The sequence below is a fragment of the Crocodylus porosus genome, unplaced genomic scaffold (assembly GCF_001723895.1).
Source record: "Crocodylus porosus isolate Cpor-Errol unplaced genomic scaffold, CroPor_comp1, whole genome shotgun sequence".
NCBI lineage: Eukaryota > Metazoa > Chordata > Crocodylia > Crocodylidae > Crocodylus > Crocodylus porosus.
This window is the reverse complement of record NW_017728950.1, coordinates 30,375,701-30,391,357: the sequence shown is the minus strand read 5'-3', so window position 1 is coordinate 30,391,357 and position 15,657 is coordinate 30,375,701. Positions and strand designations below refer to the sequence as shown.

The following is a 15,657-nucleotide window of genomic DNA, read 5'->3' as shown; positions in this document are numbered from 1 at the left end:
CACTGAACCTAACCTGCAGTATATTTAGCTGGATTTTGGCCACTCAATACAAGTGAGAGAGAGGATGGAGCATGGATACTCTGGGATGGAGAGCACTCTGTGTGAATGCTCCCGTCATCCTTCATACAGCTGGGGAGAGCCAAGAACCTACTCTACTTACTGAGCTAAAGTAACTTCTACAGAGTCCTCTCCCACAGCTCCGCTACGTTGCCTTGTTCAGTATATGACACAGCTTAACTGGGCCAAATGCTGGACATGGGGCTTGTTTCAATTGTCTGTTGTGTTGCTTTGTAATTTTGTGGCCAGTATCAGTTTAGGTTGATGCAAAAGAGATGGTGAGCAACCAAAAGCTCTATCTTGGGTTCCTTACATAAACCAAATTAACACTGCTCCAGTCAGTGAGTAGAGTTGGGCAAGGAATTCAGAATGAAGCCCCCAGTTCAGTCCTTTTAGTTAGGGAAGGGAGAATCTGTCGTGCCAGATTTGGAATCCGTTGGGAAAGAAATGACGGGCTCCAGTTTCAGACCACACCTAGAAATACATGAGTCCAAGTTGTTTCTATGCCTTAGCTGCTGCGTGTGTGTTTATTTTAATCCTCTAGAAGTGGGACAAGAATTGGTTTCAAACAGGAGTTATTCTTGTTTTCAAAGCAGAGGCTTCCATTTGGTTAGAAATACAAGCTTTTAATTAAATTTCTCTAAAAAAAAAATAGAAATATTCATGAGTATGCTAATAACTTGTGGCAGAGATATCGGTGAAAAATACATATTTCATAACTACAAACGTGTTGTAATGTAAAACTTACCCAGGCCACATTAATTCTTACCAACTATCCCCCAGTTGCTGAGCAAGCTCGCAGCAAAAGTTGACAAAAGCCAACTACCAGCTCTACCAGCTCTTCTGACTGAAGCTAACATAGTAGACTGGGTACAGTCTGTAGTCAGGGTCAGGGCATGGAACTGCAACCACCTTTTTGAAGATAAAGGATGAGATTTTATGAATGGATAGAAAACAGACATTACTTCTCAGCTGACTTCTCTGACGTCTTTGACATTGTTGACCATGAGATATTGCTGTTTCATCTGAGTAGGCAAGGGAGGAGGGTCAAGAGAAGAGCTTCCCAATCAGCAGCAGGTCTGTCACAACTGGCACAGGCAGTCTGTGTGTGTGGTGTATGGCAGATCAGAAAGGGAGCAGCAGATAGGGCAGGGAGCAGAAAGCAGAACAGCAGGTTAGGCAGGGGGTAGGGACCAGAAAGCAGAGCAGCAATCATGGTGTAGTTTACATAGGCTTGAAGGAACAAACCCTACAGCGTAGTTTAGAGGTACTCTTGGTTTCCTCACTGGCTCCAAACTCATCCATTGCAGCACTTAGAAGTACCACACTCCTATCATCTCACTTGGTCATATCTTTGTCACGTCTCAGGTGGAGTACAACAATGTTATGCATTGGGAAATTAATTTTTCAGTGCTTAGAAAACTTTCAGCCAGTACAGAATGCTGTAGTTATGTCTCCTTAGCAATGCAGGCTGCCACAAAACCATCAGTCCCACCCCACCACCCTTTATGTTGGTTTTGCATAGAATTTCAGGTAGAGTTCAAGATTTTGGTCCTTATCCCCAAGCTACTCTATCACCTGATCCCAGTACATCTAAGACTGCTTAAAGCTCTAAAATGAACAGCTGTGCTTCTCTGACACAGTGCTACTCCCTGGAAGAAACCCATCTGTGTAAGTAAGAGAACTTTCATGGAGGCTGGTCTGAAACAAGTCTATGAACCCTCCCAGGAGCAATGGACCACCACCAACCTCCCCATCTTTTTCCTCAAGGGCAAGGGACTTTTTTTTGACCATGCCTGCTCTAGCAGAGATATAAGGAAGTATATATGTTTGCTTAAAAATACAGGAAAGAAAACAGACAGAAACAAGACAGTCCATAGTGTTTGCTTCTGTCCCTAAGAGAAAGATGAGAGAAGAAACTTTTCAACTGTTAGTCAGATGGCTAGTTGCACTCCTCAAAGGGACACGGGTATTGTGGCAAATAGAATAGAATGGCTATTTATGTAATCAAATCATCCCATTGTTGCTGTATGTAAATGTAGATCTCTCTTGCTTTCTTCCCTTTTTAGCCATCCTCTTTTTATGTTCGTATTCTCTAAAATACAATCCATGTTTTGTAAAAACAAAAGTTTCTCTTGAGGAAGGCCACTATCCATGGAAGGTTTTCCCAACGTCCACAAGAGTGCAAGTGCCAACAATATTCAGCTTTGAAACTTCCCCTTAGATTGAGAGAGTAAAGATGTTGTATGAAACTACAATAATTTCCTAAATTTAGTGGGGGGCGGGGTTAGCCATCCGAGCAAGAAAGAACTACTGTGATTATTCTTGTCTGACTGCCTGCCTAACACAGGCCAGGGAACTACCCTGGGATTCCTGCATCAAGACGTTAATTTATGGATGAACTGGAGCATGACTTTTGGGAAAATACCTAGTCTTTAGTGCAAGCATCCTGCTAATGAAGAATGTAATGCTGTCTGTTCTTATGGTTAATTACCCTCACGGTTAATATTTTTCATCTAAATACAAGTTTATGTTTTTCCTCCTAGATTCATTCAGTCTTTCAGTCACAGTGGGATTGCCCAATTGTAATGTTAGTTAGGTTTTTTTTCCCCATGTGAATAATCCAAGCCCCCTCCACTTCTCTCCAAGAAAACAAATATGAGTGAAAGGTTTTTTTCCCCCTGTATTACAGAATTTGCAGTTATCACAGCAGGTCCCGACTGTTGGTTTCAAAAGCTGGTTATTTTCCCTGGGATACTATGAAATAAATCACTCCAGCAGCACTTGGCTAGTAGGCAGAGAATAACACTGCTCACTCATATAATCCAGTTCTGACTTCCAGTTGATCATTTGAATTGTCTTCTTGGGGCAGAGATGCGAAGGGAAAAAAAGAATTGGTGTAATTATTCATACCACTGTGTTTCATTTTTATGTCATGTTTTCCATTGTTTCCATAGAAAACCTTTATAATGACTTGGCACCTTGTAACAATAGTCAGCTTATTCCAATTTATCAAGAATGAGTGGCTAAAGAGTGCCCCCTACTGTCCATTTCTGACCATTACTTCTCATGTATAATTTGTAAATCTTTACTAAACATAGGAATGGAGGGCTGTCACAGGCAATCTGTTTTATATCATCCCATTGCTCACCTGATCAAGCTCCTAAGATCTAGTTTGGCTGTTTGGTCCCAGTAGTCCTGTTGCTAGTCTGAAGCATCTCATCCTATGATGGTTAAAACACTTTCTTCTAATATTCAGTCTTAATTTATTCTTGGCCCTAGAGGGACACAAGATGGAAAAGGACATCTTTATCCAGCAAGTCCAAGACCCCTTCTTTTGCAGGTGATGAAGTCATACAGTCCCTTCCATAAATCAGGCAGGTTTCATCTTGCAAGTGCTTGGGTAGATAAAGGCTGCCTGTATGTTTTGCGTGAGAAATAAATCTTTATGACTAACTAAGTCTTGTAATTCTGAGTGGTGTAATTAATTGATCAGAGCAGCACAGATGTGATTTTACACAAAAAGCTGCTGTGCTGTCTGCCTTGCATATTGTATAGTAAGGGGCCAAATTCAGTTGGCATGCACAGAGCTCCATGGTGCTGAAACACTGCACTTGCATCGAGGTGGATAAGAGTGTAGTATAGCCTGTGTACTGAGCAGTGGGAGTCAATAGTAGACTCCTCCACTCCAGTCTCATGCTTGTCTTTTCCATTCCCATTTGTGTTCAAATAAGGTTGCAGCGAAGCCATTTTGCTTCTTCCTCTGGTCAGCCATCACAGTAAGTGAATGCAGAAGGTGGGGGAGGGGGGCAGGGAGCGGCTCTTATCACACTGGCTAGTGAGGTGCAGCAGCTTCCCCAAGCCAAGAAGAGGAAATGAGGAAAATGGGTTTAGATTAAGGGAGAACTGCACGGAGAGATGCACAGGGGAAAAGAGAGGGGAAAAACCTTGAGAATGTGGAGTAAGGGCACAGTAATTTCTTTGGAAATGGAATATTTAGTACCTCAGTAGTTGCATTCACCTACCCCAAGAGAATCCATGTGCATTTAGCCATATCCTTTGAAGAGCAGAGCTCCTCATGTATAGTTACCATTATCAGAGATTATGGTATGCTGCAGTAATGTCATGTCCACTCCACTTGATTGTCAGGATTTTGGGATGTGTGCAAGAGAGAAAGAGAGAACAAGGATAAGCACCTAGTTGGTGCTCATCATCCCCAGATGCTGGAACACAGCAGCAGAACTTGAGGTCAGGAAAACAGACCTTACAACGACAGGCTGAGATCTATGAGGCTCTTCAGCCTGGAAAAGCGCAAGCTCAGGGGTGATCTGGTGGCCACCTATAAGTTTATCAGGGGTGACCACCAGGATCTGGGGGAACGTCTGTTCACCAGAGCGCCCCAAGGGATGACGAGGTCGAACGGTTATAAACTCCTGCAAGACCGTTTCAGGCTGGACATAAGGAAGAATTTCTTTACTGTCCGAGCCCCCAAGGTCTGGAACAGTCTGCCAGCGGAGGTGGTTCAAGCACCTACACTGAACACCTTCAAGAGCAAATTGGATGCTTATCTTGCTGGGATCCTATGACCCCAACTGACTTCCTGCCCTTCGGGTGAGGGGCTGAACTCGGTGATCTTCCGAGGTCCCTTCCAGCCCTAATGTCTATAAAGTCTATGAAATCTACAAAATCTGTGAAACTTGTAAAATGATACTCAGCACTTTGATACCCAGTATCACCACTGGCTCAGGAAAGAATACAAGGCAATTTCAGCCAAGCCAAGCCTTGTAGTACCCATACCAGAGCCAGCAGGTTGGAGTTGGTTTCCCATCCTCTACTCCATGCAGTTAGAATGAACGCAAAGCAGATCTTTGACCCTTCCCTCCCTGGAGAATTTGGAGAAGGGGCGCAGTAATTTTGTTGCCAGTATAAGGTTTGGTACCTAAATAGGCTTCAGGCACCTCAAAAGGATCCATGTACATTTAGCCTGACCCTGTAAAGAGCAGAGCTCCTTGCGTGCACTGCTGTGCAGCTACCAAGCTGCATTCACTCATGAACCTTTTACCCCTGAGATCACATATATGGGAATGAGTCTTTGCAGGGGCCTGCAGAAAACACGCACAGACAGGCATGCAGTGGTGTGGTTACAGAAAACAAAGCTACAGGGGGCAAATTCTATGAAAAATGGAAATGTTTTCTCAAGGGTCATTAGTCAAATATCACTGGCCACAAATCACAGTATTTTCAGCTTTGAGGTTTTGGGTTTTCAAACAGCAACAACAAAATGGATTTCTTTTTCTGAAGGAAAGAGGACACACAAAAATGATTTTCACTTCATCAAACCCCCACAACCACCACTGCCAGTTTTCCATAATGGGTGGTTTTTGACCTGCCTTAGGAACTACCAAGAAAATGCCAGAAGAGAACTTCTGCTCCCAGACCAAGAGTCCTCTCTGTGGCTTTGCAATCCTTCTTTTTGCCAGCAAGGAGGGAGATGGTTCTTTCTCTGATCAGACCTATACATTGTGGGTTAAGTCCAGATACCAGTGTATTTGGGGACATCCTATTCTAATATATATTCCAAACAGATTTTCCTGGTCAGCCCAGTCACTTAAACTGAAGGCCCCTGGTTGCTTTCATACTTATGGATGGCAGTGCCCAATATTACTGCAATGTAGAGTCATATGTTATCAGAGACATTTTTTAGCACACACAACTATAGGCATTAACTTTGCTCAACAAGCCAAGCTGTGCTTTGGAAGGTAAAAAAAATGCACTTAACTTACCACTGAAGAGGATTCATTGTGTTTACTTCATTATCATTGTGCTGTCAAATTTTGTTTTCTGTTACAGTATCTTTGTGTTCATGTTACTCCTGTAATCACAGGCTCTAGAATTAGTACTTTTAAATTGATCCTAACATAGTTTATTTTCTTTGTCAAAAATGCCTTTCAAATTAAAACAAGCTGGCAAAACCTAGATCTACTTAAGAAATACTTTGGAGGGCAAGGAAAGTTCCTACTGTATAATTATATTTTCAGTCTCCTGTTGGTGGGGAAAAAAGGCCTTCCCATAATCTGCTCCATTTCCCATCCATTGTTAAGTCCCAGAGTCTCCATGCAACAAACAAACAAACAAGGAAAAAAGCCTAATTGGTTGCTAAGGGTCTATTTTTTACAAACTTGAAACTGCTTCACAACTTATGCACTTTGTTGACTCAGGCAGTATCTCTGTGCTATAGTAACTGGGTAGGTACATGGCCAGGTAGGACACAGATCCCCTGGCTCACATGCAGTAGGGGTTATGCATTGTGAGTGCTGAGACAGGTGTACTGTACTGTTTCAGTTATATGTCAACCCCAAATACTCAAATTCAGTTTTAGGAAAAATCTGTTTTTCTCAGAATATAAATCAATAGGTACAGTTAAAAATCTTGAACTGATGTTGCCATTTATACCAGCCCAGTGACCTGGCATGACTGAGTGGACATTTGACATTCTGGAGTTGATGCTCTCCAATATCATTTTTTTTTTTTTCCCTCAGAGATCATCCTCTGGTCTGAGCCCCCTCATTCTCAGGGGTTTGTCTAGTTCCTAGCTTGATGTGACGTATCTAAGTGACAAGTGAGCTGCATGCGTTTTTTCACATGCGGCTTGCACTGTTTTTCAGATGTACATCACAAGCACAATTAAAACAAAGAGCAGCAGGCTAGCAAAACCTGTCCTGTGTCTGGGAACCCTCTGTGCTGCCTTCCTGACTGGGCTAAATCGCGTTTCTGAGTATCGAAACCACTGTTCGGATGTGATTGCAGGCTTCATCCTGGGAAGTGCGGTGGCTTTGTTTCTGGTAAGCCATCAGTCCCTACCCCTCTCCATCGCCACCCAATCCAAAGACAACTTAACAGTAAAAAAAAACTCTTGTATTATTCTCTTGTTGCCTATCATAGCTAACTAATCAAGCTGCCAGCAATTACTTCTAATGTAATCTATTTGGATTTATCTTCTGAGCATATCCTAAAATGAAGTCAGGCTGATATGAATTAATAAGGTTAATGCGATGACATCCTGGTATCTACACAGTTATTTTAGTTACTGTACAGGGCCCTCCCGGTGCTGTCCTGGGGAAGAGCTTTTAAGATGCAGTAAAATGCAGCTGATGTCAGAAAAGAGCCTGACTTCTCTAAATGTGAAATGTGGGTGCCATGGTTCTCACAAGCTTCATTGGCTGCCTGTTGCATGACAGATGTGGGATTCAAGAGCTTACCGTTGGTATATAAGGCTCTAAACAAAGGGCCATTTTGGTGCAGGGCAGGCATGAAACAAGTGCAGTAGAAAGCAGGATCAGACAAGGACTGACTTCCTGTCATACCACTTGGAGACAAGGATTGCTCATGCTCACCCCTTCTCCCAGGGGATGGTATTGGATGATCAAGAGTGCCAGCCAGGTCCTTCCAAACAAAGGCCCTGGTATCAACAGTGCTTACCGAGGCCATTACTGGCATCTGTCCCTTGCTTCCTGCTGTGCATATCAGGGTATTAGTGCTGTGCTGGGAGATGGTTTGCAAGGTCTTTTTTCTCTCTTTCTTCAGATCACTTCAGGTCACTTCAGATGTTTTTAATGAGAAATGTGCCTGGTTCCCTTTTAATGAAACACCCAATATCCATTGCCTTTGACTACTTGGGAATAAATGTGGATGCTGATCCTGGGCCTGCTGAAAACTCTCAAACAGTAATTCCAGGGAAACATCCTTTCAGAAACAGAGTCCATACTAACAAATGTGCAAGCATCCCATATCTTGGGAGCAGACAGGAGGGTCCTTCCCAAGGCAGGGTACTTGTAATTTCTTTGTGTTAGGAAGGGCATTATAGAGCCTGGTCATCCATGAGCTATCCAGACACTTTTGATGGAACAGGAGGCCAGATTCAGCCTTCAGTTGCTCCGACTTACTCCTTTGGGAATCACAGCCACATGTCTTGAGGCAGTGATGCTCAGCCCTTGCCTCACTACAAAGTTCTGCTATCAGCCTTATATTGGCAATGGATGTGAAGAGCTCACATCCCTGTAGCTAATGTGGCTTACAAGTCGACCCCTAGTGTGGATTCAGCTCTGCTGGCAGATAGTGTCTTCTGTTAGGAGAGCTTCTGTCTTTTGGGCGAGCTGGTGTAGCTTGGGTGGACCAAAAACTACTTCTGCCAGTAGAGCTATGTAAATGCCAGGGGATGCATTGCTCCTTCAATGAAGATGAGCCTCATCAGGCATTGGTGTTAATCAAAGAACTGTGGCACCATAAGCCTCCTGAAGTGAATAAGGGCAGTTATATTCCTGTTCAAGAAGACTCCTAAACATGTATGTAGTTGCAGGTTTTGCATTATTCGTAATTCAGGGAAAATATGCCCAATGCACACAGTAAAAGAAAAAAAGTACAAACATTTTCCCTGAAAAGCTGCGGGTGCCAAGTTGAAGAGCCACGTGTAGCTTGGGAGCTGTGGACCAAACAACAGTGTCTTAAGGTATTATTTGATACAGTGCCAATTGCAGTCGGTGGTTCTAAAAGAATACAGCATTTATAATCAAGGCTTCTCTTCCCTGAGAGAGAATAGAATAAGAATGGCTCCTGCCTACAGGGTACAGTTACACTGAGTTACTAAGGTAAGCTATGTCACAGCTCACAGCTATGTCAGTCACACTGCTGATTGTCCAGCACTGGGACAGAGATGACCTTGAGCCAAATCCTCAGATCCAGCCACATCCCAAAATCTGCAAGAGTTTTTAGCAGTACCAAGTTGATGGGCAGGGATGGAAATGCTTTTATAGTGAGGTTCTAGCTAATTATTCCAGGTGGGCAGCCTATGCTGACCTCTTTTGTTTTGTTTTTCCCCCCCCTCATCATGTAGGGAATATGTGTTGTCCATAACTTTAGAGGAACACATGGAGCTCCTTCTAAACCGAAGCCTGAAGACCCACGAGGAGTTCCCCTCATGGCGTTTCCCAGGGTGGAAAGTCCTCTGGAGACATTGAGTGCCCAGGTAGTGTAAATTACTGCATTACAGCCTTCAGAAAAGCTGTCAGTCACAGCTGGGTATAAACTGGTTTAACACTACAGTTCAAACATGTAAAATGTACAGCCCTGGTACAGCTCTACCAACAGAAAAGGGAGCAGCACTGGGTGAGTTGAGCTCAGATATATGTAGCACTGACATAGCCTGAAATCCCAGTATTGTAAATGTTCTGCTGCCAGAGAGATGTCTCTCTAAATGGAGAGGCAAGATTTTGCATGGGCAGTGCCTTTGCACATGCTTCTTGAGAAGTGAATTTTCAGGTGTTTTTCCTCACATGTTGGAACAGAATACTGGGTAGGGAGGGAGGTTGGATAATCCAGTCTAATGACACTTTGAGGCTTTCTTGGTGCTGTCTCTCCCTAAGGACTGACACTAGTGTATGTGCATGTAATGCAGAGCAGAGACTTTTAGGCGCAGGCAGAAGTGCAGCTCCCCACTGTAATTGAGAATGCTTTGCAGGAAGCATTCTCAGTTGCAGTGATTCCCTGAACCAAACAGAAGTTCACTGTTGTTTCCAGGGGGGAGGGATGTAGCTGCTGGCTGCCAGTAGCAATGGTCCCTCTTCCCTGCCAGCTCCCTGCCATTTTTTCAGAATGGGAGAGTGAAAGGGATCAGAGAGAGCTCATTCTAGGGGTTCCTCAGCCAGCGCTGGAGGGTGGGATGGGTGAATTGGAGCCCACCCCCACCACACACTTTGGGAGGCTCCAGTACACCCACCCCACCCTCTAATGGGGACTGAAAAAGCCCCAGACTGAATTCCCTCTGCTCTTGTTCCTCCTTCCCATTCTGAAAACAGCTACAGACTGGAAGACAGGGCAGACATAAGTTACAGAAGACGGTCTGTTTTGAAATTTGTTCACATTCATGCAATGAAGGTTACATTTTTCATCTGACTGGCCATTTCTTAAGCAGTCTGCAGCCATGCACTTGTGTTTTATTGTGGCTTTAGGCCCCTTTCTGTGGCCAGATCAGGTAAAAATTATCACTTCTGTGTGCACTATGTGGCTCTTGGCATGCTCAGCAATTCAATAATAGTAATAACTAATAAATTAATAAGTAATGTAAGTAAAAAATAAATACCTGTTCCCTAACACAGCAGCAGAAAAGCAACATACTTTTACTTTGTTTGCAACCTAATAAGAGACTAGTGGGACAAATTTTCTCATTTATATCCACCTGGCCCTATTATATTTTACTGGATTGTACCAGGATAAGTAAGATGATTTAACACAGCAATTTCAAGGCAGAATATGTGCTGTTGACTAGGAAAGTGCAGTTTATTAATTAATTTCTTCTGTGCTGCCTCATGTACAGGTGTAAAATATACTTTCCACAGAGTTTCTGTTTAAGACATCATAGTACCTGAAAAACATCACTGCACTCCACAGATATGAATTTTTACAGAGAGATTTGAGCTGTTTAGAAAATGAAGGGTTTGTTTTTTGGGGGTATTTTTTTTTTCCTGTGGGAACTTTTTTTCAAATTAACTGAAAACAGAATTTTTGAGGCTTGGGTTTTCAGCTTTCATTGAAAAATCCAAAAGTATTAGAGGAAAGGTGACACTTCTTGTGACAGTTCTGTTTTAATAACATTGCAAGTGTCAATTCAACAAAAGCTTTTATGGAATTTTTTCAGCCAGCTCTGACAGATGGTGGGAGGGAGGAAGGGTGTAGAAAAATTGCTTCCAGCTTGTAAAATGATACATATGACTACAAAAGCCAGATATTCAGGTTTGTTTTAGCATTCACACTGTACCAGGAGAAAGCCCCCATTGGTAGTCACAGTCATACTACATGAGACATCTATAATGCTTGTCTTTCCACAAAGGGAAAAACATCTCTGGCACTTGGACATTTGTGGCATTAATACCATAAACCAAAATCTCTTTCCAGGGTTCAAGAATAAGGTCTGGTCCAAAGCCCAGAGAAGTCAGTGAGCCTCTCTCCACTGATGTCAGTGGGCTCTGGATTAGTCTTGGAATAAGAAAACACATACAGCATGCATGAAAACACAGAAAATGTAGCTTTACTCTGAACCTATTCTATGCAGCTGTGGGAGTGGGCACTCATTAGAGTTTCCCCAAATTATGAAGGTTTCTACAGAGGGTCCCACATCTTTTCTTGTGCCTCTCAAATATCACAGTCATGAAATGGCCCATTCCCTCAGTGTAACAGTGCAAGGTGTTAAATGGCACCTGGCTGTGTCCATACACCATGGGTGCGTCTACATGTGTGCATTGACTGCGCAGTAACCTAAATTACTGCACAGTATGAGTGCACATCTACACATGCACGCCTATACTGCACAGTAAATATGGCAGCTTATGCTGACTTAAGCGTAAATTTGATACTTGCATCATGTAGGTATCAAATTTATACCCAGTTACTGCACAGTAATGCACTTGTAGATGCCTTACTGTGTAGTAACACTGTATGTGGACTGACTTGGGACTAGTGTTAATGCACGTCAATGCCTGCATGTGTAGATGGTGGCCACTTACTGCGCAGTAAATTTAAGAGGGCATAAATGCACATGGAGACATGCCCAGTGTCTACCTCTCCATTGTTCCATGACTGGTTATTGTTGTATTGTTTGCCTGTATGGGATATTGTTTGTTTGTGAAGTAAACTCTAAAGCTGAAAACCACTTTAGTGTGATCCAACTAAGGAGACCTGACATGCCTTCTTTTTCCCCATGTTCAACCATGTGCACCATTTGTCATGGGGAGCCTGCTCCCTTTTCTCCAGCATTCTGCTCACACAAGAGCAAAATGGCTTAGACCTCACTTTACATCACAATAATGGGCAATGCATCTCAATTAATACACTTTGTAGATGCACTGGCATGTGTCCATGGACAGAGAGCCTGAACCACTTGATGAGGAAAGGAGTATTTTCCCTGAGGCTGTTTATTACCCCGTGGCAGCAAGGTTCTCAAGAGCAGCAGTGAGTGTGCTTCGCTCAGTTCTGCAGCACCCATATGGGACCTGATTTTCAAAGGGTTGGTGCCCTCCGTGTTCTGAAAAGGAGGCCCCTTAAAGGTGCCATAAGTTGGGTACCTGCAAAATTGAGACAACTAGAATCAATAATCTCTCCTGGAAATCTTGGCCTGAGTTAAAAGCAAGCTACAATGGTCTTTGCTGTGACCTCTTCCCTCTAAGCCCTTAATTATTGGGGGGGAGCTCATTTTTACAGCTCCTAGTTCCCATATAAAGACTTTCCAAGCTTCTCAAATATTTAGACACTTCCTTAAAAATGTGCCAGAAATATTCATGTATTTGCATTTTTCTTCCTATAGAATCACTCTGCCTCTATGACTGAAGTAACCTGAGATGGAAGGTGGCGACAGAAGCTATTTTTATTACCCTCCAGTACAATACTCCAAGACACACAGTTACTAAATGTCAGACTGTGACGACCAGTATTATGTTATGTCTAGTTAGAGGCTGATGTTTTTGTACATTTTTTGTATGAGGAAGTGATGTAGCTTGCCCTGATTTTTTGTCAGCTTTAATATATTTATGCCAGAATTTAAAAACAAAAACTACAAAAACTACAAAAAAAAAACCCAAACCCTTTTCTTGTTTAAAGTGTGCACTGAGGAACTACATCTATGGAATTGTTGATGTTATGTGATATTTGTACACAAACTTTTTTTTTGGTTTTATATACATTGAAATAAAAATAATTCTAATAATTCCCTTTTACCTTTTGTTACCATAAGGAATGCTTTTGACAAAGGGCCAGATTCTGGTCTCAGCAGCCTTGGTGTAAATCTGAAAAAACTGCCTAAATTTACTCCAGATCTGAGCAACTGTGATCAGGAATCTAGCCTAAAAATTATGACAGCATTCAGCTTCAGTTCAGCAAGTTACTTAAGTGAGTGACTGGTCCCAGTCTGTTTTGTTGGACTATTCAGAAACTTCAAATTAAGCATGTCCTCAAGTACCTTGCTAAACCAAGGGGTGGGTGAGTGGGTTAGAAAAGCCAGAGGATTGTGCTGTTTATTCAAGAATGACTAAAATGATATGGTCAGTGGTTTTTTGTTCAGTTTTTAATGGACTTTGTGATGAGGACATGTTGGATGCTTAGAAAATACTACATTATTCTATAATAATGGCTGTAAATGCTACAGTTGACAACAGCACTTTCAAATCCTGAACTCAGAAACAACTTCCGTATGAGGTTAGGATAGAAAGAGATGTTAGGATGTATGAGGCCATTACTTTGGATTTGTGTAGTATTTCTGTCACGTAAATGTTTCATGATTGCATTAAGGTCAAAATGTGAACTTGAGGCTGTGTCATGCTTACAACTGGTGCCAACGAGACAACGAGGAGTAACACCACTAACAGCCTTAATGGAATTATGTAGGATTCAGACTGGTGTGTCCAAGGGATCAGGGGGCCTTCATGGTCTACCTTGGTTTAGGTGCACAGATTTCATTGTAGGGCTCCAGTGAGTCATAGAAGTAACTGGCACGGTCTGCAATAGCTAAATCCACATTTTTGTAAATCATATCATACAGAGTTTATATCAAAACTGCTATTTTACAGTTTGCACAGTATTGTTAAAAAAAATTAAAATGAAATGGGGGGCGGGGAGGGGTTGGGCAATGAAACACAATGATGACCATTTATGACATATAGAACTGGAGCAAGTTTCATTTCATGGCTTTTACTTGTTTCTAGGGAATTTCCTGCATCTCATACTTCTAGCATGGTGATATCTGATGTGTGTCTCCTTTAAAAAATGGAGCCTCTGTCTGTACTTTTACTGGAATGTTTACCTGACACTTCCATGTTGGTTCTTCTTGGCTCTTTTTGTATATTTTTTTTCCAAAACAGATGAAAAAAAATTATCACAAAAAATTGCATCCAGGATTCTGTCATTTGTTTGTGACCTGGAGAAATTTGGGGGATGCTCTTTGTGTCTTGCTTTACAGTGATACAACAGAACAACTCTGAGTGTCTTCCTGGGGCTCTGGTATTTTATAGTCTTGGGCATGGGAGAACATGGAAACTAGAATTGGTATGTGAGCCTGAGTGACCGCAGATGGGACCCTCAGTGGCGCTCAACCTTCCCTTTTATGGCTTGATCCAATGCTTGTTTAAATCAGCAGGTGAATCTCCATTGAACTGATCTGGCTTTAAATAAGGCTTTACATTATAGTTTCATAGTTTCTAGGGTTGGAAGGGACCTGAGTAGATCATCTAGTCTGACCCCCTGCCATGGCAGGAAAGAGTACTGGGGTCAAACGACCCCAGCAAGGTGTTCATCTAACCTCCTCTTAAAACCCCCCAGGGTAGGAGCCTGCACCACTTCACTTGGAAGTTGGTTCCAGACCCCAGCCGCCCTGACCATGAAGTAGCGCCTCCTGATATCTAGCCTAAAATTACTGTACTAAGAACATAGTTCATTACCAAAGGTTGCTGGCAGTGGGTACTGTCTCCCACTGATATCAGAAAATAGTTTTGCTAATCTTGTGAGTGCCAGCCATTTCTGTAGTCTGACCAGTCTCATCCAATGATTGAAAAGTCATTTGTTTTGGGGGGGGGGTTTCCCAAGGAACAGAGGAGCATCCAGAGGACTGCATGTCTGCCAACCATTTTCCTAGTGCAGGCATATCTTAGTTGCCAGCTCTTCCATATTTAGGGTCTACCTGCACTAGTGGGAATTCTTCTACTGCTGCTTCTGTGACCCAGATGAACAGAGAGAGGTTCATCCCAGATATGCCTGGGTTAAGCCAGAGGTGTAGCTAGGCAGTTCTGCACCCTAGGTGGTGGTGTCACACGGGGCAGTGGTGGAGGCTGGCATAGGTATACCAGAGTAAGCCAGGCATTAATGCAGAAGTTGCTGCCAAAATGTGTGTTGAGCAGTGATTTAAAAACTGAAATTCTGCATCAAAAAAAAGGAGGTCTCAGGGTTGACACCTCCTCCTGAAGCAACGGCTTCCCTGGAAGTGAACCTCCCGGCAGTGCCAACCCTGTGGCTGCTGCTCTGCCCTCCCTGTTCATCATGTGCCTAGCACTGGATCTGGCTGCAAGAGCCACTGTATGGAAGGTGCAGAGTGGGGAGGGCAGGGGAATGAGCTGCTCCCCCAGCTACGTTCTGGCACCCCCATTTAGGGAGCACACAAGGCGCAAGACCTGCTCACTACTGGCTAGAGCTCTTTTGGCAAATATCACATTTTCCCACAGCAAATTCATTTTTTTTCAAAGGGTGTTTCCAGTCAGGAAATCACTGCAACAGAAAATCCGCAAACCACTCTAATCAGTACAGGCGTACCTCGGAGATATTGCAGGTTTGGTTCCAGACCACCGCAATAAAGCGAATATCGCAATTAAGCGAGTCACAAGAATTTTTTGGTTTCCCAGTGCATATAAAAGTTATGTTTACACTATACTGTAGTCTATTAAGTGTGCAATAGCATTATGTCTAAAAATAACCAATGTACATACCTTAATTAAAAAAGACTTTATTGCTAAAAAATGCTAACCATCATCTGAGCCTTCAGCGAGTCGTAATCTTTTTGCTGGTGGAGGG

General features: G+C 42.9%; 1 protein-coding gene across 2 annotated transcripts in view; it reads left to right on the top strand.

Moving 5' to 3' along the window:
* Positions 1-13,402, top strand: part of PLPPR1 (phospholipid phosphatase related 1) — a 242,469-nt gene extending 229,067 nt beyond the window's left edge. For both annotated transcript variants that reach the window (XM_019555106.1, XM_019555107.1), the window contains exons 6-8: positions 6,723-6,899; positions 8,948-9,079; positions 12,410-13,402. In XM_019555106.1, coding sequence (XP_019410651.1) covers positions 6,723-6,899; positions 8,948-9,079; positions 12,410-12,442 — 342 coding nt within the window. In that variant the 3' untranslated portion in view covers positions 12,443-13,402. The remainder of the gene's footprint in view (positions 1-6,722; positions 6,900-8,947; positions 9,080-12,409) is intronic.
* The last annotated feature ends 2,255 nt before the right edge of the window (positions 13,403-15,657 follow it).